Genomic DNA, 23815 nt, shown 5'->3' on the forward strand with positions numbered 1-23815 from the left:
GCTTCTTCAGCTGAGGTCCATGCACAAAATGGTCCCAACAAGGTGAATAAGTCCTGGATCACCCCAGCATGGAAAATAAACCAGAAAGGGTTTGCCCTATCTGGGAACTGATAGGAGGGAAGGCACAGGGCCAGGGCACAGCAAAGGACTCAAAGGGTAAAAACCTAAGAGGCAAATAGGGGGTACCATGAGCATAGAAAAAAAATATACAAACCCTTGGTTGCTTCTCCATACTGGGGTGATCCATAACTTATTCAACTTGTTTGGACCATTTTGTGCATTGACTCCTGCACTTTTACTTATATATATAAGTATGTACATTTTGCCGGTAAAGTACAGATGCAAAAATGTTATGGCTGTCTCCTAATGAAGTGGACGCTGTTCCACGAAACGCATAGAGGCTCCAGTCCATAAGTGCTACAACCCAAATGAGCACTGCATATATATAACTTTCAGTAGTATATGTATATTGTGCCTGTTTTTTATAACACACGTAGTGTCTACTGTGTTGGATTTCAAACTTTATATGAAATAAAATGCATGTTTTCTTTCCAGTGGTGAATCTGCAAACTATTTGGACTAAAGTTCATGATTCATAAGCTTCTCAAAACCCCGGGATTCACTGCCAACCCATGATGGCAACAAACACAAACCTCATCCCTATTGACAGGTTTTCCTTGTTTGCTCTGCCTGAACACCAATATTTCCCCAGGAAAGGGCACATATATTACTTTTCCATCTTTTCCATGTTTCTATTAAACAATAGCTCAATGTTAATGCAAATGCAGCACCAAGCCAAGTGTCAGAGGTACAATTAGGGCATAATTAATGATGTTTGTTGGAAGAAATGTTATTTGGCGGAATATGATGAATCGCAGGTCCTCGGCATAAACCTTGCTGGTAAGGCCGTATTGTGCAGACTATTTTATCAGACGGACAAAGCCCCCCCCCACCCCCCCCCCCCCCCAGTGTGTATAACCAATTTGCAAAGATCCAACCCAGACTGCGTTAGCCCGGCCACCTTCAAGACAAGGAAAGGACATTTGCGGAAGCTAGAGATGGTGGAATGGTTAATTATTCATGCAGTATGTTCCCAGTTTTATCTCTTTGCTTTCAAATTCTGAACATTTTGCCAAAGATCTAGTGAGAAATTCCCCCCCCCCTTCCACCTCCGGTACTGTAAAATAGAGTCTGTGAAAAAGATTTTATGTATCTGGTTTCCCCTCCTCTGTCCTCAAGGACATCCTTGCGCAGAAGATCACCCTCTGGATAACAGAAAGCAAATTTAGCCCCGAGATGAATGTTGTAATAATTTGCCCGAGACTCTGCTGGTGGACAGAGAAGAGAACACGGCTCCGTCTCCTCGTTTAATTGCCCTGCTCAAGCCGTAATGTTTGCTTGTTCGGTTTTATTGTGTATAATGTGGTGTTTTCATTTTAATTATTTATTGTATTATCGCTAATTACTGTAGGCCATTTTCAAAGAGAGGCCATACTGATGCCTTGACTATCAGAACAGAACAATAAATTAATTTCTTAATGGTCTTGATATTATTTTAATTTAAGCCATTCAGAATGTTTGGTTTAATATTAAAGAGCCGTTTCAGTCAACAAGTGAATCAGTCCGCAGACGGGGAACGCTAGGCAGGAATGTTGCGGCTGTTCTAAATTCAGCAGTAGAGAACAGCTCGGTCTCCTGAGAGCCTTTGTCTGGCCCTGGCTTCAGATCCTCTTCTCCATGTCATTTGTTTCCGCACCATTGGGTTATAGGTGGTGACGCCTAAGAAAGAGATTGATGCAACGTTTACTAGAGTGCCTGTGCAGCATTAGTGCTGCACAAACATCCATCAAGTTTTGTTTCTTTTTTTTTTTTTTTTTCACCAACGGTCCACTTCCGTTTAGTTGTATTTAGGCAGAAATCAGATTTTTTTTCATTGGTAACTGTAGAAAAGGCTAAAAATAACTGGATGCAAGTTAATCTTTTTTTATATGTCTATTGGCTGGGTAATATACTCCAATCATAAGCCAGTGATTGGTGGTAATGTACTACCATACAGTACATCAGTGGTTCTCAACCCTGTCCTCAAGTACCCCCAACAGGACATGTTTTGGGAATTTCTCTTAGATAAAATAGCTGTCCAAAATACCAAGCCATTGACTCTGATTTAACCACTTGCCCACCAGGCCAATTCTGACATTTCTCTCCTACATGTAAAAAATCATAATTTTTTTTGCTAGAAAATTACATAGAACCCCCAAACATTATATATGTTTTTTTATCAAAGACCCTAGAGAATACAATGGCGGTCATTGCAACATTTTATCTCGCACGGTATTTGCGCAGCAATTTTTCAAACGTGTTTTTTTTTGGAAAAAGAAACTGTTTCATGCTTTAAAAAAAAAAAACAAAACAGTAAAGTTAGCCAAATTTTTTTTGCATAATGTGAAAGATGAAGTTTTGCTGAGTAAATAGATACCTAACATGTCACACTTCAAAATTGCACACGCTCGTGGAATGGCGCCAAACTTCGGTACTCAAAAATCCCCATAGGCGATGCTTTAAATTTTTTTACTAGTTACATGTTTTGAGTTACAGAGGAGATCTAGGGCTAGAATTATTGCTCTCGCTCTAATGTTCGCGGTGACACCTCACATGTGTGATTTCAACACCGTTTTCATATGTGGGCGGGACTTACGTATGCGTTCGCTTCTGTGTGCGAGCACACGGGGACAGGGACACTTTAAAAGATTTTTTTTTTTTTTTATTGTTTTACTTAAAATTTTCTAATTTGGCGTTTTAAAAAAAAATGTTTTGATCACTTTTATTCCTATTACAAGGAATGTAAACATCCCTTGTAATAGGAATATGGCATGACAGAACCTATTTACAGTGAGATATGGGGTCAATAAGACCCCACATCTCACCTCTAGGCTGGTGCGATGTTAGGCATAACATTGCGCCCGGCCTCCGACGATCATAGAGACTCCAGCGACCATCTGGTCTGCTCTATGGTGGACATCTGGGGCCAGCGGATCCCTTCTCTGACTCACCGATCGCAGCGGTGAGTCGGTAGAAGCACCGGAGGGCGGCAGGAGAGGGGGGACGTCCCCTCTCGCCGCCCATAAGAATGATCTAGCGGCTGACCAGCCGCTATGATCATTCATTAGGCATAGGAATTCGCCGGCTGAAAACACTGATATCTGAATGATGCCTGTAGCTTCAGGCATCATTCAGATATACCACCACAAAGCCCAGGATGTGTGCATGGACGTTCAGCCATCGGCAAGAACCTGTGCAAGATAAAGAAAAACCTGCAAACATGGACTGTTGGGGGTACTTGAGGACAGGGTTGAGAACCACTGCAGTACATCATACTGTTAGTTAGGATAAAACATTGACAATGAATAGTGTATCATGCTGAACCCTAAAACAAATATCTTCTATTGCCTAGTGCGTAACCAAACCCTAATACCTCTCATCCCTATCGGATAACAGGACTAGTAGTAAGTAGCAGCCAAGACACGTTAGCCTGTAACAGTTGTGTTTTACTATCTTACCAATAAAGACTTGCATTTTATGGATGATACCGAGCAGCCAGCTTGAACTTACTACTAGTCCTGTTATGTGAGTGTGGAGACACCTCAGCCAGAGCACCGATTCCCGGCCACAAGAAGGTGTATTTGCACTCAAGCGTGGATATTGTATTTTTCTTATCCCTATATCTTAGAGCCCTAGGCTTTATACCTTGCGTTGAGGTAAAACGTGCATTTTACTGCAAGATACTGCAACGCACAGTCGCCAATGTCCTGTATTTCAGTGCCAAACCAATGCACCTTTCTAGTGCACATTAAAAGAGAAGTATAGTTTATTTTTTTAAGAATCATACTTACCTAGGTGCTGCATCTGTCTTCAATCAGACTCTAAGGCTAAGAACCAAGCAATCAAACACCTCTGATCGCTCAGTTCTCAGAGTGCTGGTGACTGTCAGTCTGCTCTCTCTGCTCTGCCCCTCCCCCCCCTCCACGCTCACACTGGATCGCTGGGCTATGGAGGGGGCAGGAGCGGCTGGCTCAGGCTCTCAGCGGCTCACAGGGTTGTGGGCGGACCCCGAACATATTGTCACAATCTTGCCCTAGGCTGGATCGGCGCTGTTACATCAACTGACAGCGGGCTTCAGCCTGCTGTCTGCTGAAAACAAGTCACAGGACTGCAGAACGAACTTCACTCATGTAATCCACAGGAGAAATACAGCCAAACGGGCTTTGGCTGTACTCCTTTAATGCAAAGATGTGAACCTTCTATGTTTTGTGGTGGAGAAATTTTCCATTTGTCCAAAATAAATAAAATCTCCTAACACAACACATATTAAAGGATAAAATAATACATGCTAATGCATGTGAGTAGGCGAAACAGACAGGTGTGTAGGAGACCTGGACTAAATGAAATGCAAGGATTGCTAATATTTCTAATCTTCTACGTATGCTGCCAATATTTTCTCAGTCACTGACTCCAAACAAGCATGCAGATTAACGTTCATAGTAAATCAGGTCTCTCCATACCTGTTGCAGTTCCGTGCCTTAGATACAGTCATTAGATCATGTGACGGCCAGGCAATTATCATTTTCTAATGAAGAGACTAGCAATAGCAGAAACAACTTTTTGTCAGTTTAAATTTCTTCTAACCTTGACCTTAACCTGGTCAGGTAAGCCTTAAGCCTACCATACATGGATTGAAATTCAGCCGGTTCAGCAGGGACCGGCGAGTTTCGGTCCACGTATGGGCAAGGTGGTTGCTCAAAAGTCATTTTACCGATTGATTTCTATATAACCCAAATCGTCCTCTCCGCTCTTCTCAAGACCTCCTACTCTCAAGCTCTCTCGTCTCCTCCTCCCATGCTCGTCTCCAGGATTTCTCCAGAGCCTCTCCCATCCTCTGGAACTCGCTACCTCCACTGGTCCGGCTATCCCCTACTCTTGCTACCTTCAGGCGATCCCTGAAAACTCATCTCTTCAGGAAAGCCTATCACATCTCCAACTAATCTTTTACCACTTCCATCAGCTCATTCCACACAGTTACAAACTTTTGTACCACCTGCCCCACCCTATTAGATTGTAAGCTCTTCTGAGCAGGGCCCTCTTAATCCTCTTGTATTTTATTGTATTGTAACTGTATTGTCTCCTTTTATATTGTAAAGTGCTGCGTAAACTGTTGGCTCTATATAAATCCTAGCAAAGATTGAGAAATAATCAAAAACAATAGTGGATATCTCTTCCTCGGGGCTCACAGCAAAAGTACAATATCAAAAGCTGTTACTATAATAAAATATCAATCCTGTATGATAATAATAACTACCCTGTTGGAAAATTTCTGCTTGATCAGCGCCGCTGGCTGTAGCTGGCCATGTAGATCAGTATATTCAGTTGGTTTCAGACTACAAAGGCACAGCGGGAGGATTCCCCTATCCACCTGGAATGTGTAGAAAGGGGAATCAAGTCATTATTTTTTTAGTTCAACCCACTGGTTGAATTAAAAAAAATGAACTCTCCATGTGCTGCCTTAGAGTAATCCCAAATAATTGGTTACCTAAGCTCTGAGCTTTGGAAGAAGATGTATGCTGGTAGATAGCCATTAAGTTGAGCATGTGGGAGGATCACTAAACACTGCTCTGACCCCGGACATGCCATGATCCTCCAGTCCTACTCAACACCATAAATTACTTTGTCTGTTCTTTTTCAGCTCCTGCTCGAATTCTGACTTTCAGCGGTACTGTGACGACACCATGGATGAGGGACATAGTTCTGCCTTGTAAGGCCGTTGGGGATCCTGCTCCCGCAATCAAATGGATGAAGGAAAGGTAACCAGTGACCAAATGTGCACCTTAAAGGGGACCTGCTAATTTGTAATAGTCTGTTAGGCAGTTGACTTGTTGTCAGTTTTGAAATTCTCTGATTTTTATGGGAGACAAGTAGCTATTTTCAGAGTGATGTCTTTGGCCTGACTCTCGACTGTTCGACCAACTCCGTCTATAGAAAGAAGTTGCTATGAAAGTATACATTTTTAAAAAAAAAAAAAAAAGGAAAAGGCAAAAAAGTTTTTTATTAAAAGCAGAACCCCAGACAAATATAAAATGTTTAAAAAAAATCCAGCTCTAAATCTATAAATACAACATTAAATGTATTTTTTCAAAGTACAAGCAGTGTAAGTGCGTGATGTTGACTTGGTATCTGCCTCAGGCAGTCCCTGTACAGTAGAGTTTAGACTTGGGGAGAAGGAAGCAGCTCAGGGAGCCAATAGGTTGTGTTGCAGTACTCAAGTGCTGTATTGCTTTTATCTTTCCATCTACTTTGTGTTAAAGCAAAGAAACATGAAACCCTGTGATAAAGAATGTCGCATATAATTACTGCTTACAGGTGTAGAAAAACAATACAGGACCTATAGTGTCACAAACATGCATACACACACACACACCCATGCTAACTAGCCTTTAATGAAAATTGCCAATAGTATCTATCTAGTAAGGGAACACTAAAAATCAGTTTCTGTTATAGCTGGTCCACAATTTCCTTCTTGAACAGGCATGGAGCTTATGAAGAAAAACAGTATGCAGATCCGGTTCTCTTGTAGCATAAATTTAGTGTTGCCTCCAGCTGACAGTCTCCTTCTTCCCCTGGCTTTTATTTAGAAAGTTTGCTAGCCATTCCCATAGGGGCATAACCCTTTCTACTTCTATTATCGTCCTACATCAGTTTCTTGCAGGTAACATTTCCAAAAGCCTAGATGGCAATGTAGTATCATACATGCCATTGGTCTTATACAGTATACAGTAGGGGTGCACCAAATGGGTTTTTTGGTGCCAAAACCGATACCGAAAATGAAAAATACACTAGGCCGAAAATCGAAACCCATACCAAAAATGACTGTTTTTAAAAAATATTTTTATACAGGAGATGGTCAGAGACTGGGGACATGGTACAGGAGATGGTCAAAGACTGGGGACATGGTACAGGTGATGGCCAGAGACTGCAGACATAATACAGGAGATGGTCAGAGACTGCAGACATGGTACAGGAGATGGTCAAAGACTGGGGACATGGTACAGGCGATGGTCAGAGACTGCAGACATAGTACAGGAGATGGTCAGAGACTGCAGACATGGTACAGGAGATGATCAGAGACTGGGGACATGGTACAGGAGATGGTCAGAGACTGCAGACATAGTACAGGAGATGGTCAGAGACTGCAGACATGATACAGGAGATGGTCAGAGACTGTAGACATAGTACAGGAGATGGTCAGAGACTGCAGACATGGTACAGGAGATGGTCAGAGACTGGGGACATGGTACAGGAGATGGTCAGAGACTGGGGATATGGTACAGGAGATGGTCAGAGACTGCAGACATGGTACAGGAGATGGTCAGAGACTGGGGACATGGTACAGGAGATGGTCAGAGACTGCAGACATAGTACAGGAGATGGTCAGAGACTGCAGACATACAACAGGAGATGGTCAGAGACTGCAGACATGGTACAGGAGATGGTCAGAGACTGGGGACATGGTACAGGAGATGGTCAGAGACTGGGGATATGGTACAGGAGATGGTCAGAGACTGCAGACATACAACAGGAGATGGTCAGAGACTGCAGACATACAACAGAAGATGGTCAGAGACTGCAGACATACAACAGGAGATGGTCAGAGACTGCAGACATGGTACAGGAGATGGTCAGAGACTGCAGACATGGTACAGGAGATGGTCAGAGACTGCAGACATACAACAGGAGATGGTCAGAGACTGCAGACATGGTACAGGAGATGGTCAGAGACTGCAGACATGGTACAGGAGATGGTCAGAGACTGGGGACATGGTACAGGAGATGGTCAGACACTGTAGACGTGGTACAGGAGATGGTCAGAGACTGTAGACGTGGTACAGGAGATGGTCAGAGACTGGGGACATGGTACAGGAGATGGTCAGAGACTGGGGATATGGTACAGGAGATGGTCAGAGACTGGGGATATGGTACAGGAGATGGTCAGAGACTGCAGACATGGTACAGGAGATGGTCAGAGACTGCAGACATAGTACAGGAGATGGTCAGAGACTGCAGACATACAACAGGAGATGGTCAGAGACTGCAGACATGGTACAGGAGATGGTCAGAGACTGCAGACATGGTACAGGAGATGGTCAGAGATTGCAGACGTGGTACAGGAGATGGTCAGAGACTGCAGACATGGTACAAGAGATGAATGCAGCCTCACCGGGTTCCTTTAAATGCAGCCTGCCAGTGCCCAGCAGCCTACCAGTGCCCATCATTTGCAGCCTGCCTATGCCTCACCAGTGCCCAGCAGCCTACCAGTGCCCATCATGCAGCCTGCCTTAGTATGTCAGACAGGATCAGGACAGGGCAGTGTTAGCAAGGCAAAGCCAAGAACAGTGCTCAATCTATGAAAGAAAGCTTCACCGAGCGGGCTCACTGTTTCTAACAGCATGTCAAACAGCAAGTCTTGCACTCTTAACCCCCGTGGTGCTGCACACTGATAATGCTCCTCCCGCTGATCATACCGACAAGCTGCTCCCTAATGTGGTGTGCTGACAGGTTTCCTCCATAGATAGAGCACTGTTTTGCTTTCTGCCGCCTCATCAGGGAGGGAGGGGAGGATAGGGGTGGACGGGGACGCTTCAGAACAACACTCCTGCACTGGGCAGGACCAGGCCCCGCCCCATTTTCGGTGCAGTTATTGGCATGGTTTTCTTTTTGGCATTTTGCCGAAATGGCCATCTTCGGCTGCTATGTTTTGGCGGCCAAAATTTTGGCGCATCCCTAGTATACATTATGTCAGTAGGTTAGGCTAATGTTTATCATAATTGACATAGCTTGGGTGCAGTGTTTGACAAAAGCTCCTCTAAAACAATAGCAGAATCTAAACCTGTGTATGCTGCCTGCTCATTTATTTACATTGCCTAATATATCACAATAGTAACTATTTCCTAATTATATTAGAAGACAGTGACACTAGCCATGTGTAAACATTGCTTCAGTGTCATTTGTTGTTCACTCAGGAAAGACAACAGATGCATTTCAAGTCTGGAAAATAATCGCAGTCTGGCTATTTACGTATAAATATACTGACGTAACACAAGTGCTAACAAGGAACATGCTGATAGAAGGAGAGATTAAAGTGACAAAGAGATGAGCTCATTAGTATGCTGCTTCTCCTTTCATTGTCCAGTCACAGGCTGGGGAGGGACAAGACCTGCAAGTATTGCTGCATTAGAGAAAATAAAAATCAGGTCCCCTGCCCTGCCAGACAGGATTGTGATATACAGCAGAGCTGTGTTAATCTAAGAACTGGATGAATATAAATACATATTGTTTGGCAAGAAAAACAACTCCCATATATGTATTTCGTGTATTTAGCTGTTTATCTAAAGTTCAGCATTCAATTATACATATTAATAAATAAAAGTTTTATAGGTGCCACTTAGTTTATCAAATGTTTTAAAGTTAGAAGATCAGATCCCATCACACATGACCCACCGTATAACATGTGATGGTAAAACTGTAATGGTACTGTGTTCAGCAGTTCGGATGTACAACAGTATTTGCCGTGCAAAATTATATTCTGCCTATTTTTTGTGACTTGCATTTTCTAATATAGTTTATGACAAAAAAAATGCACACTTTCATATCTACCTTCATATCGAACTCCAGCTGCCTGGAGTTTGCATGTCCTCCCATTGCCTGCGTGGGTTTCCTCCAGGTACTCCGGTTTTCTCCCACACTCTAAAGACATGCTGGTAGGTTAATTGGCTCCTGCCTAAATTGGACCTCCCTAGTATGTGTATGTATGAATGTGAGTTAAGGAGCTTAGATTGTAAGTTCCTTGAGGTCTGGGACTGATGTAAATGTGCAATATATATGCAAAGCACTGCATAATTTGTTGGCACTATATAAATGCCTGTAAAAAATAAGTAAAAAATAAATCCACCTTCCATCCAGGTGACCTGAAAGCTAAATATCAGACCAAATGTTCTGCTTGCACTCAGGAAATATACCGGTAATTAAACAATATTTTAACTTAGGAACTCTGCCTAGGGCCGGTGTAGACAGCCTTTGGGCTCGTGTCAGTGTGCAGTTGCAGCTTTTAGGTGCCCTCTGTTTGCATTTGAAGTTTTGCATTCCCATGGGCTTACATGAAGAGAGAAGCAGTTCTGAGGAAAGGAAAACCCCATCCGTACACGTCTGGACTCTCTTGGTAGGCTGAGAATGGCTTTTCAGCCAAGCACCTGTTGTCATTAGAGAATTTACATATATTTCTATGGCGGGTGAAAGACACAGGAAGGCTGCCTTGTCTGCCCTCTAGTGGATTATTTGGAAAGTACCCTTTGGTCAGTGACACCAGAAGGTTTCTACAGGGCTTGGAGGCTATCATTTTGATGGAGTCCTGTGACACCTGAAGAAAATGTATGTCATTTCATTCCTGCATTATACCACCAGGATTCATCCACATAATTACAGAAATTTGACTGTGCCGAACTTGCAGACATTCTTAGCCTGTTATCAATAATTATATCTCACAGCCGTTGTCTTTCCTCTAGGTTGTTGTCACATCACATTCCAATGAAATATGTCACTTAGGATTCAGTAACAGGGAACAAAGGCTAGTTTTAGGATGACATAAAACCTCTGCTATAACAGCAGGATCATCCTGTCTCTACCATTCAACAGTAATTAAGATCAATAAAGCAGAAAAGAGATAATCACTGATGGCTTTTTTGGGTTCCATGGGCCTTTCCCCCTCCCCCCCTTGTCTCTTTGGGGTATATTTATGTTTACTGCACATTTCCTACTAAATTCATATCTAACACAGACGCATATTAGAGTGACATTGTTAGGGTAGCAGAAGATGCCCTACAAGAGAAGAGCTCTTACTCTCCTCTCCAGAATATAAACAAAAAAGTCAGTGCTACTACCCATACATTACATAGAAAGCAGAGATCCCAGGTGCTCGATCCACAGTCGCTGGCTGAGTAGGGAAATGAGGAAAAGATGATCCGCACTCCGGTGATTGCTCTTAAGAAGTATAATATTTATTGGCAAGCCACAGTGACCAAACGCAAATAAGAACAGTTGACGCGTTTCAGCCTATAAGGCCTTAGTCATAACCACCATGACTAACCATTATGACTAAGGCCTTATAGGCGGAAACGCGTCAACTGTTCTTATTTGCGTTTGGTCACTGTGGCTTGCCAATAAATATTATACTTCTTAAGAGCAATCACCGGAGTGCGGATCATCTTTTCCTCATTTCTCCTCTCCAGAGTCCATTGTCTCCTAACTATTCTATGTTCTAGCACTGAGGCCTTCACCAGTCTTTTCAGCAGTTGACAGTTCTGGGAGTGCCGTATGCCTGGCACCCCTTGCTGAGCACTATGTTTTTTTCCTCCAACCCCTATGTCACTACAGGACATCACAGTGGCTTAGATGTTGGAGGATTGAATCACAAGTTGCAGGGGACACTGTCATCTGACACACCCAAACGTGTCAAGTGCCGAAAATAAAAATGGAGGCTGCAGTGCTAGAATGGAGTGAAGGTAGATAACGTAGACCACTGGGGAGGTAAGTATAGGAACCCCTCTCAGGGTTGAGAAAGGATCTACATGTTCTTTCATCACAAGTGGCATGTCTTCCTGTTGGGGGTGGTGTGATCTGCAACACATTTAGTCCTCTGTGGGGTTAGCTATGATTAACTTAAATGATACCTTCCGTTCAGATGATGACCATCCACATCATTTGAGGTCGTTGGGCTATCATATAAACACATTTTTCTAGCCAACCAATGCCCAGGTAGATATGCGATAGCCTTTACAATCAGCTTGGGCCCATAAAGGTGCAGATTATCGGCAGAGAAATTTTCTTATGACCTCAACAGATAATCATTGTATATACACATCCCTTAAAGCCCAACTGAACTCACAGAAAGAGATAATCAGTCTGATGGACATTTTTACTAACAATCTCTATTTTCATAATCTTACTTCTACTTTCCTGTTTTGTCAGTTAAAGGTGTCTAAATATGACTGTGCAGTCCATCCAATGGTCAGAAGTAGTGTCCTCTGTAATAACCACATCTAGTCAGCCTCGCCCCCCCCCCCTTTCCTTCTCTGCAATACAAATCTGAGTGAGGGCTCTTATGTTGAGGGATGAGATTGTTCCTGAACTCTGCCAGCACTGGAGGGGGACAACAGGAAGCAGCATTCTTAGTAAAGAAAATGGTGTTTTATTTGCTAACAAAAAAAAGTCACAAATCGTAAGTTGTGATGATATAGGACTATAAAAAGATAAACAATGCAAGACATTAGTTGTGCTTTTCACGTTTATCTAAAAAATTGCTGATAGTACAAGACAAATAAAACAATACAGCAGAATTAAAAAACAATATTTGCAATCTCAGTTTTTATAGCTACAGGTACTTACATACTTCACAAAATGTGTTGCTACCTTAGCCACCTCATATGAGTCTTGTATTTTTGGGTTTATTGGTCCTTTAAGGCAACTGCAACCCGAGGACAGATGGTACTGCTCATCTGTTTGAGCGCCGTGCCTCTTCCGAAGAATGATTCCCCAAATATGATGGATGGGATGCATACGGTCGATCTCCAGTCCAAATGCTAAATTAACTGTATCATTTACTGTTTATTCTGTGAGATGACGGAGGGTTATGAATGCTCATGAATCTTTATCACTTTCCAGGAGAATATTCCAACTAATAAAGTTGTTTGTTATTTTTGTCAAATATGCATAGACCGGAGCCGAGTATTGCAATTTCTTTATGTATTTTTTGCATAACTCAGTTAAGACATAGCTGGGTAATAACAGGTGCCACAATACATGGAATCATGATTCTTCTGGCATCTTGAGAGCCCCAAACCTGAAATCCCAAGTAGGGATCATTGAGATTTAAAGTTTTCACTTCCTTGAAATTTCAGCAATAATGATGAGATTTTGGAGAAATTTTGATGGTGTTAATAGGCAAAATGAAGGCAGTTTTTAAGGGTACAGACCATGTCCGCTAACTAAAACATCTATTAAAAGTTGTACTTGTAAAGAAAATAGTGGATACTTACATCTCTTGTTGTCTACACTACCCTGTTGAAGAGGAAACACTAGCTGGTTTCTTAAAGAGGAAGTAAACCCTGGTGAGTTTTACTTCCTTTTTATTTCCCTGCAAAGGTAAAGCATAATGGGTTACTATGCATCGCATAGTAGCCCATTATGTGTCACTTACCTGAAACCGAAGCCTGGGATTTCACCATTGTCCCCAATAGCAGCGCGCTTCCATCTTCACCCCTCTTCCTTCCGGGGCCACAAACTCTGGCTCTGTGACCGTCCAGAGTCGGATGCCAGTCATGGCATGACCCCTATTAGATACGGCACGATGTGCCCTTTCTAAAGTGCGCATGCATTGATGATATCGGCGCATGCACTGTAGTCATCGGCGCTCAGGTCTTTCGTAAATATCTCCTAAACCGTGGAGGTTTAGGAGATATTTCAAGTACCTACAGGTAAGCCTTAATATAGGCTTACCTGTAGGTAAAAGTGGTTGTACAGGGTGTACAACCACTGTAAGCCCTGTACACATGAGCTCGATGTCAGGAGACATCGACCTATTAAAAAATAAAAACATCCGACATTTGGCCCGTGTGTATGCAAACCCTGTCTGACTGAAGCTGGCTGGCTTCTGTCGGACGAGCATGCTGGAAAACTGACCTCCTACCGATCAGCACTCTCCGCCAATGTTGGAGAACGGTGATCGGAGTATTCTGGCGGGGGGGGGGGGGGGGGGCGTCCCCCTGTCAGAACACAACAGCTCCGCAGGGGAGATCGCTGCATTAACTTTGCATAGTTAGTACAGCGGCTCCAACCGAACCTGACAGTGTGTACCAGGCATTATTCTTTAACAGTTCAGTAGTGTAAATCTACTGTATCATCCAGTCACGTGAAGGATGGTGGTAAAAAACACTTAGAGCTTTTAGGAGGCCCAAGAGATTGACATTCTCAGAAGTGTCAGTTTCTGAAGGAGACTTCAGCCAGTGAGTCCCCATTAACAGAGTGGTGTTGAAGGAGGGATAAGACCCCATACACACTATTAGATTTTCTGCAGACTTTTGTCTTCAGATTTACAAAACCCATGTAGTGCAAGGGCCTGCCTGATTGCATGCAAATTGAAACTCTTAAGGTTTGACCTCATAGTACATGGTTTTGGTAAATCTGAGAAAAATCTAATAGTGTGTATGGGGCCGAAGTATCCACTATATTCTTTACAGATACAGCTTTTATAGTGCACTCTGACAGCTTTTTGTTGCCCTGTCCCAAATTTTTGGAGACATGTTGTTGCCATCAATTTCAAAGTTACCTTATATTTTTCTTATGCCCCGTACACACGAGCGGAATTTCCGTCGGAAAAAACTTGGATGGTTTTTCCGACTGAATTCTGCTCAAGCTTGTCTTGCATACACACGGTCACACAAAAGTTCTCTGAACTTTCGACCACCAAGAACGCGGTGATGTGCAACACTACGATGAGCCGAGAAAATTAAATTCAATGCTTCCGAGCATGCGTCAAATTGTTTCCAAGCATGCGTAGGAATTTTGCGCCTCGGAATTGGTACAGATGATCGGAACTTTTCCCGACCGAAAAATAGAGAACATGCTCTCAATCTTTTTCTAGCTGGAATTCTGCCAGCAAAAGTCCGATGGAGCATACACACGGTCGGAATTTCCGACCAAAAGCTCACATCGGACTTTTGCTGACGGAATTTCCGATCGTGTAAAATGGATCCTGAGGGTTGCAGAAAAGCTTTTCAACTATCCTGGCCCTGTTCTTGTGCCAACAAGTTATCCCTCCTTAGCTTCATCATTTTAAGAAATAGAAGTAAAGAAAGAAGTAAAGAAAAAAAAAAAGAAGGAAAATAAAATAATTAACACAACAGTACACAAATAACGCACAAATAACGACCTAATTTGAAAAAAAAAAAGTTAAATATTACTATAATTTAAGGTTTACACGCAGCTAAAGCTGTAATCCCAATTTACTGGAAATCCACTTATTTTTCCGATGGTTAAAGATTGGCTTGCGAAGGTCAATAATATTTACAGTATGGAAGAAACCTTAGCAATGCAAAAAGAATCTACCACCAAATTCCACAAGACATGGGGAAACTGGCTGATATTGACCCTTTCTGAAGAGTTCAAGGCAGCAAATGACAAAAACTATTAAAATCATTGATACTGATGCCTTTGAATCGTGAACGAAAACTCACTCGCCACTGAACTTAGTGGTACTATACATGTAACAAAAACCTAGCATTTGATGAAAGTATTAAAAAGTCCTTTTAAAAATAGGTCATCAATTCTATAAAAATAGGTCACCCATAGATATATTTTTGTTGTTTTTACATATTTTATATTTTATATTTAATTTTATTTGTTTTTCTTTCACCATCTTTATATACTCCCTAAACCAATACAAGCAACCTCACCCAAATAAGACATTCTGTTACATGCGATCACTATAATTTTGTACAACTGTTGTTCTTAGACTTTAATAAAGATTTGATTGTGAAAAAAAAAAGTAACAAAGTAAGGTTTCCATTTTAGCAAAATCTCGCCATGAAATTAATTTTGCTGAAATCACACAAATAGTGCATTTTGAATACTCTTCCCCCACCAATAAAATCAAGAAGGTATAGAATGCTCTAACTTATCTGTCTTTTTGCCTCAGTGCTGAATTATTTTGATTGTAATTCTTTAATTTATGATTTTTGTTTCCTGTGAGGTAGTAACGGGACACCCACTCCAGTAATTACTGATGGGCGAAGAAGCATCTACAGCAATGGAAGTTTTATAATCCGTACAGTGAAAGCAGAGGATTCTGGGTACTACAGCTGCATTGCCACAAACACCTGGGAGACTGATGAGATTGTACTCAACCTGCAGGTGCAAGGTAAGAAATGGATCACATTTTTACATTTTAGTTAATTTGAAAACATTTTATTGTCTAAACTCCATTTTCATTCTGAAGTAGACTGAATGGTGAATTACCGTATATACGCGAGTTTTTCAGCAAATTTTTTAGACTGAAACCCCCTCCCCCCCCCTCGGCTTATACTCGAGTGAGGGTGCCCATCTGCAGCCGTACCTTTGATAACTAAAACAGCGGGTGTCTCCCGCTGTGTCATACAGTCTGTGCGGCCGTCCATTGTAACAAAGTCCCGCCTTCTCCTCGCATCCGTGATAGTCGGAACACTGATACAATGCTGGGAAACTGTATCAGTGTTCCGTCTATCATGGACGAGGAAGAGGCGGGGCTTTGTTACAATGGACGTCCGCACAGACTGCATGACACAGCAGGGGACACCCGCTGTTTTAGTTATCACAGGTACAGCTGCAGATGGGCACAATGAGGCTGCAAATGGGCACAGTGAGGCTGCAAATGGGCACAATGAGGCTGCAAATGGGCACAGTGAGGCTGCAAATGGGCACAATGAGGCTGCAAATGGGCACAATGAGGCTGCAGATGGGCACAGTGAGGCTACAGATGGGCATTGTTTACCCAGTAGCTGTTGCATTTCCCACCCTAGGCTTATACTCGAGTCAATACATTTTCCCAGTTTTTTGTGATAAAATTAGGTGCCTCGGCTTATATTCGGGTCGGCTTATACTCAAGTATATACGGTAGTTCTCAGTATATTGTTTCTTGTGTTAAATTATTGCAACTATAATGTTAGGGGAGTTACACACTTATGCCCCGTACACACGGTCGGACATTGATCGCACATTCTGACAACAAAATCCATGTTTTTTTCCCGACGGATGTTGGCTCAAACTTGTCTTGCATACACACGGTCACACAAAGTTGTCGGAAAATCCGATCGTTCTGAACGCGGTGACGTAAAACACGTATGTCAGGACTATAAACGGGGCAGTAGCCAATAGCTTTCGTTTCTTAATTTATTCTGAGCATGCGTGGCACTTTGTGCGTCGGATTTGTGTACACACGATCGGAATTTCCGACAACGGATTTTGTTGTAGGAAAATTTTATAGCCTGCTCTCAAACTTTGTGTGTCGGAAATTCCTATGGAAAATGTGTGATGGAGCCTACACACGGTCGGAATTTCCGACAACAGGGTCCTATCTGGGTATTCATTACTCCGGTACTTGGTGATTCAATTTGACACATGAGAAGAATAATTGTACATTGACAATTAGGGCCCCTGAACAACAGTTCAATAATTTGGTGGTTCACATAAAACTGTCTCATTGATCCCTGAAGTCCAAAAAATATATATTGTCCAAAAATGTCCTTCTCTTCCATTGTTATAGACATGCAAAACTTCTTGATTGAGATATTTCTCTTTCCCGTTCTTTGAGCATATTGTATGCAATGCTCGCTCACTTAGGTGGGGAAGTTCCTTTGACAGGCTTTCATGCGGGTAACATAAGCATTTTTTTTTTTGGTTTCCACAGCCCTAGGACACAGGTAAGTAAGAATCTGCTTACCCCCTAACCAACACCCCCTGTACAATCTCCTTTAAAAACTGAACAACATCTTGCAGTATTCTGGAGTCTTGTAAACTTCAGTAGCATAAGGAAGATGAAATGCTATCTTCTGCAGTGAATGGACTATTTATATGGTAATTGGAGCGTGCTGAGGATAGACACCGCTGAAAAATCACCGGGGGTTCTGCACACAGAAGGGCCGTGGAATGTTCCTAAAATGAATAGATGCAGCGATACTGTAAAACTATTCATTAATGTCACAAAAGTCAATGAGTAGTTTATGTAATTAAAGCTGAACTGCAGGCAGGTATTAATGACACAAATGATTGTAGCTCAGTATTCATTAATGCATCATTTAATGTGTTTTTTTTTTTTTTTAACCACTTTAATTCAAGACACTTATACACCTTCCTGCCCAGACCAATTTTCAGTGTCATGCTACACTGTACCCAAACTAAATTTTTATCATTTTGTTCCCACAAATAGAGCTTTCTTTTGGTGGTATTTGATCACCTCTGGGATTTTTATTTTCTGCTAAACAAATAAAAAAAAGACAGAAAATTTTGAAAAAAAAAGTTTTTTTTTGTTTCTGTTACAAAACTTTGTAAATAAGTAAGTTTTCTCCTTCACTGATGGGCACTGATGGGGCTGCACTGATGGGGACTGATAAGGTGGCACTGGTGGGCAACGATGAGGTGGAACTGATGAGGTGGCACTGATGATGGGCACTAATATGCAGCACCGATGGGGCACTGATAGGCGGCATGGATGGGCACCGATAGGTGGCACTGATGGGCACTGATAGGTGGCACGGATGGGCATGGATGGGCACTGATAGGTGGCACTGATGTACACTAATGGATTGTACTGATGGGCATCACTGATTGGCAGGCATTATTGTTTGGCACTGATTGGCATCCATTGTGGGCACTGATTGGCATCCACTGTGGGCACTGATTGGCATCCCTGGTGGCCATGGGTGGCATACCTGGTGGTGACTAGTGGTGGGCATCCCTGATGGTCCTGGTGGCATCCCTGGTGGTCCAGTGTGGGCATCCTCGGGGGGGGGGGGGGGTTGCGCTGATAATCAATCAGCACAGACCACCCTGTCAGAAGAGCAGCGATCGGCTCTCCTCTACTCACGTCTGACAGACGCGAGTGAGGAAAAGCCGATAAGCGTCTTTTCCTGTTTACACTGTGATCAGCCGTGACTGGACACGGCTAATCACGTGGTAAAGAGTCTCCATCAGAGACTCTTTACCTAGATCGGAGTTGCAGTTTGTCAGACTGACACACCGCAACAACATACGTCGTGATGCGCTCCCCCGGGGCGCAAAGTGGCTTCTTATCCTGAAAGACGTCATATGACGTCTGGTCAGGATAACACAACCACTTTGCCGACATCATTTTGCTATATGGCGGGTGGCAAGTTGTCAATCCAAACAAGGGGTCTCGAAACTTTCTAAGCAAAGGGCCAATTTACTGTCCATCAGGCTTTAGGGGGGCCTGATGATGGGAGTAGAAAATGCCCCAGCATCAGTACCCCATCGTTGGTTTTAATGAGACTGAGATTGATGGTTTCAGGTGGAGCAATAGTGCCCCAAGGGCCAGATAAAGGCAAGCAAAGGGCCACATCTGCTCCCTTGGCTGTAGTTTGGAGACCAATGATCTAAACAATGCATGTACCTAAATTTGACTTGGTTTTAACCTCTTGGAACCTCCTGTACAGCAGAGCTCAAACTGGGAGAAGCAGAGGCAGCACAAATAGCCAATCCTGCAGTTCTCAGGCTAATAGGAGAGAGCAGACTGACAGAGAAATTAGCTCATCATTGTGTTGCCTCCCTTTTCATCTTCCACTTCACTGTCCAGTCAAAGGCCCGGGAGGGGAAACAAACTTGAAGGTGTTACTAAACGGCAATAGAGAATAATTTAGTTTGTCAAGTCAGACTAGGCTGTGCTGTGTGGCTGAGCTGTGTTAATCTCAGAAATGAATGGACAGATATACAAATCCGTTGACAGGTGGTACAACTACAATATACATATTTCATTTGTGTATTTATCTGTTGACTGGGGTTCAAGTTTAGGCCACAAATGCCAATAAATACCTTATAAGATTAAATGGAAAGTATATGCAGATGCACTGCAAAATTCTAAAATACATCATGTATCATAATTGGCTACTTTTAAGCATGACTGAGTTGGCGTGGAATTTTTCCTTTTAACCATTACTTTAGTAGGGTTGAGGTCGGGGCCCTGTGAAGGCCACCTAAGTCCTTCCACACCAAACTCCTCAAACCATGTCTTTATGGAGCTGTTTTCTGCACAGGGGCACAGTCATGCTGGAAAAGGAAAGTACTTTCCCCAAAATGTTTCACAAAGTTGCTAAAATGTCTTTGTTTGCTGTAGCATTAAAAGTACCCTTCACTGGAAACACTGGCACTCATCATTTGGAGGGAAGTCCTCATGTGTTTTTTCGAATAGTGGTCTGATGGTCAGGTGTCCTCATTCTTTTGGCTATCTCGTGGTGTGATGGTCAGAAGTCCTCATTCTTTTAGCCATCTAATGGTGTGATGGTCAGGTGTCCTCATTCTTTTGGGCATCTAGTGGTGTTATGGTCAGGTGTCCTCATTCTTTTAGCCATTTATTGGTGTGATGGTCAGGTGTCCCCATTCTTTTGGGCATCTAGTGTTGTTATGGTCAGGTGTCCTCATTCTTTTAGCCATCTAGTGGTGTGATGGTCAGATGTCCTCATTCTTTTAGCCATCTAGTGGTGTGATGGTCAGGTGTCCTCATTCTTTTAACCATCTAGTGGTGTGATAGTCAGGTGTCTTAATGCTTTTAGCCATCTAATGGTGTGATGGTCAGGTGTCCTCATTCTTTTGGCCATCTAGTGGTGTGATGGTCAGGTGTCCTCATTCTTTTAGCCATCTAGTGGTGTGATAGTCAGGTGTCTTAATGCTTTTAGCCATCTAATGATGTGATGGTCAGGTGTCCTCATTCTTTTGGCCATCTAGTGGTGTGATGGTCAGGTGTCCTCATTCTTTTGGCCATCTAGTGGTGTGATGGTCAGGTGTCTTAATTCTTTTAGCCATTTAGTGGTGTGATGGTCAGGTGTCCCCATTCTTTTGACCAACTAGTGGCGTGATGGTCAGGTGTCCTCATTCTTTTAGCCATTTAGTGATGTGATGGTCAGGTGTCCTCATTCTTTTGACCATCTAATGGTGTGATGGTCAGGTGTCCTCATTCTTTTGTCCATCTAGTGGTGTGATGGCCAGATGTCCTTATTCGTTTGGCCATTTGGCCATTTAGTATACATAAGCTATCCATAAATTCTGTGGTGTTTGCTATATCTTTATGTCCTTGACTTGGGATCTCACACATATATCTAATTAGCAGATATGGTTGCTTGTACTTATAAATCTATTTGGAAAAAAAAAAAACCCAAAAATATATACTCTCAATCATACATTGGTGACATTATTTACAACAAGCTTATCACATTACATCTACTGTACATAATAAATAAAAAGACTTTTGGTACCCTTTAACATTTTTAAATCTAAAATCTGGAACTTTGTTTTTTTTTTTTAGTGCCACCTGACCAGCCTCGGCTTACCGTCTCAAAAAGTACGTCTTCCTCCATAACGCTGTCTTGGATCCCTGGGGATAATGGCGGGAGCTCCATCCGAGGTAATCTTGCTATGACAAAAGCAGTGGTCACTTGGCAGCTCATGAGGAGTTTGTAATATTTCATTAGCATTTCAGGCTGTCATAATTTCAGTGACTGATCAATCATATAAAATTGTTGGATATTTCTGTACATATCAGCATAAAGCAAATGCAACAATTTAAATTTAGCAACATTTTTCAAGTACCTGACAATTTTTCATTCAATTGCATTCATTAAAGCGAAGGCTGCAGTGACAGATCTGGAAAATCATGCTCTAGTCTAACCCTTCTCAACCCTTTTATTATGGAGGAATTGTTGAAATAATGTTCCAGTCTCAGGGAACCTCTGCTAAAAATTATTGCATTACTGTGCTGGTCAAGGAGAAGAAGGCTCCTACATTTGTCATCAGTAGGAATAATCTATCTTTTACACCTAGCTAAAAATATCAGTAGTTTTAGTGGTAACTTTATTTGAGTGGCATAAATTTCTCCTTACTCAAGGAAACCCTAGCAACCTTTAGTTTAGAGGAACTCTAGGGTTCTACGGAACCCGTGTTCAGAAAGCCTGGTTTAGTTTGTGGGAGATCTGTGTTCAAGACCCAGCATGTTCAGTTTTTTCACCTCTATCGTAAAATAATAGTATTTTCAGGGGGGGCTTTGCTGGAGAGAGGAAATAGTAGGTATCTTATGGTGCCTCCATGTAAGCCGCACATATATTTCCAGTGCAAAGGTCTTGACAACAGATTCCTAGCTCCAGCCCTCTAGCTATATCATAGGGTGTGCACCCTTAAGCTCAAGCATACATGCATGTGTATGTATCTACATATATATGACCCCGGCACATTGATTTCCCTGCTGGCACAATGAAAGAGAAAAGGATAAACACTTCTCTTATGGCAGAGCCGGTAAGAGGGAGATCTTTCCCATGTTCCTGTTGCTACACAGAACAATAACAATAATGCGCATGGGGGGATTAGGGTGTGCCTGGGCACACCCGGCACACCCTGCGCGCGAACCTATGAGCTATATGGAGACTTGTTCCCTTTGTTGGATTCTCAACACATATTCAAAGTGAACACCTAAAAGAGGGAAAATGTAAGGGGAAACTCCATTCTACAAGCAGATTCAATTAGGACTTCTAGTTCTTTGGGATTCACCTGGCAAGACCTCAACAATGAAATCTACAGACTCCAAGCACCTTGGAGACTCACCACCACTATTGTATTTTCCATAATGTAAAATAAACAGATTCGTTCAACTATCTGGGGGGAATATCTGTAGAAGAGTGGGTGGATCTGAGAACTCCGGTGTAGGCATCTCATTGCCGGGGTTCCCAAGATGCATTAAAGGCCAGCAGGTGACTCAGCACATGAATGAAATAACACCTGCTGGCATATTTCTGGAAATTAAATTCTCTGTAATATAGAATGCTGGCATTAGAAAGCAATCCATCTTTCTGTATGTTGCCACGTATTTTGGGTACATTTAGAACTAGGTCTAGTAATTCAATTCCTCTGATAAGAACTTAATTAAAATCTGTAATGTTTAATGTGCCATTTGCTCCTGCTGGAATATTAAACCCAGAAATTTTTCTTGGTATTTGACATCTGAAGACCATCACGTCTGCTGTAAAGGAATTGGTCTGCTGTTTAATGTGCACTTTGAGAGCTTTAGATGACGGTATTCAATCACAACAGCTTGGGGGTGGTTAATTAAGAATATAAAGAGGATGACTACTATTAAATATCTCTCTGTTATTGGCTTGTTTGTGTTCTGCTCAGATTTTTACTAACTGCATTCCTCTTTTTTTTCTGACATAATCCTCCATGTAAAGTGCAGTAATTAATTTCATCCAACTAAGTTTCAGTTACTGAAGTTAGGAAGAAGTCTCTTATGGTTCCGTGTGGAGCTGTTCTTTATACATAGGCTTTGCCCTGTCTTTAGTGGTAAAGAACATTTGGGTCATGCCGAAACTGTGGTCCCCCCTCTTGTGGGAAGGAATGACAGTTTGTACTCTCTCCCTTCACATCTGAAGTGTAAATTACACTTTCTACCCAGGCCAATAACACTGGCGGGGAAAAGGGCTTGGTGGTAATAGGGTAGGGCTCAGAACAGGGGTGCTCAACTACATGTGGTCCTTGGAGACCTCTGATGTGGTCCTCAATCTCAAAGCAGGAAAGTGCATGCACAGGGTCGGCAACCCAATGATCACGATCTCGACTTGACGAGCCACCATCCCAGAGCATCGGTGTGCATCGATCTGGCGTGGCAGTGGAGCAAGCAGGCGGCTGCTGAGAGAGCAGGAGCCGCAAAAGCCAATGCTTCATCTCCATTATAGCAGCCAGGAAAACGATGCCTGCAGAAGCTGGAAGAGGGAAAAAAAGGTCAGTGTATTAAACAACACATCTATTACACTTTTGCAATGGACATAATAGCACCTATAAAGGGTTAACAACTATTAGGCTGCTTTCACACTGATCCTCTGGTGCAGAACAGTGCACCTGCAGGTTTTTTTGTGTGTTAGCTGCACTGAGCCATAGACTTCTATTATATCCTGCAGGTTTGGTGCGCTTT

At 42.5% G+C, this 23815-nt stretch overlaps 1 protein-coding gene across 4 annotated transcripts in view; it reads left to right on the plus strand.

Moving 5' to 3' along the window:
- The window catches only part of DSCAM (DS cell adhesion molecule), a 726986-nt gene that overhangs the window by 474278 nt on the left and 228893 nt on the right, over positions 1–23815 (plus strand). For all 4 annotated transcript variants that reach the window (XM_073617225.1, XM_073617227.1, XM_073617226.1 and 1 more), the window contains exons 22-24: positions 5738–5855; positions 15852–16015; positions 21164–21262. In XM_073617225.1, the coding sequence (XP_073473326.1) occupies positions 5738–5855; positions 15852–16015; positions 21164–21262 (381 nt within the window). The remainder of the gene's footprint in view (positions 1–5737; positions 5856–15851; positions 16016–21163; positions 21263–23815) is intronic.

The sequence above is a fragment of the Aquarana catesbeiana genome, linkage group LG02, assembly GCF_042186555.1.
Source record: "Aquarana catesbeiana isolate 2022-GZ linkage group LG02, ASM4218655v1, whole genome shotgun sequence".
Lineage (NCBI taxonomy): Eukaryota > Metazoa > Chordata > Amphibia > Anura > Ranidae > Aquarana > Aquarana catesbeiana.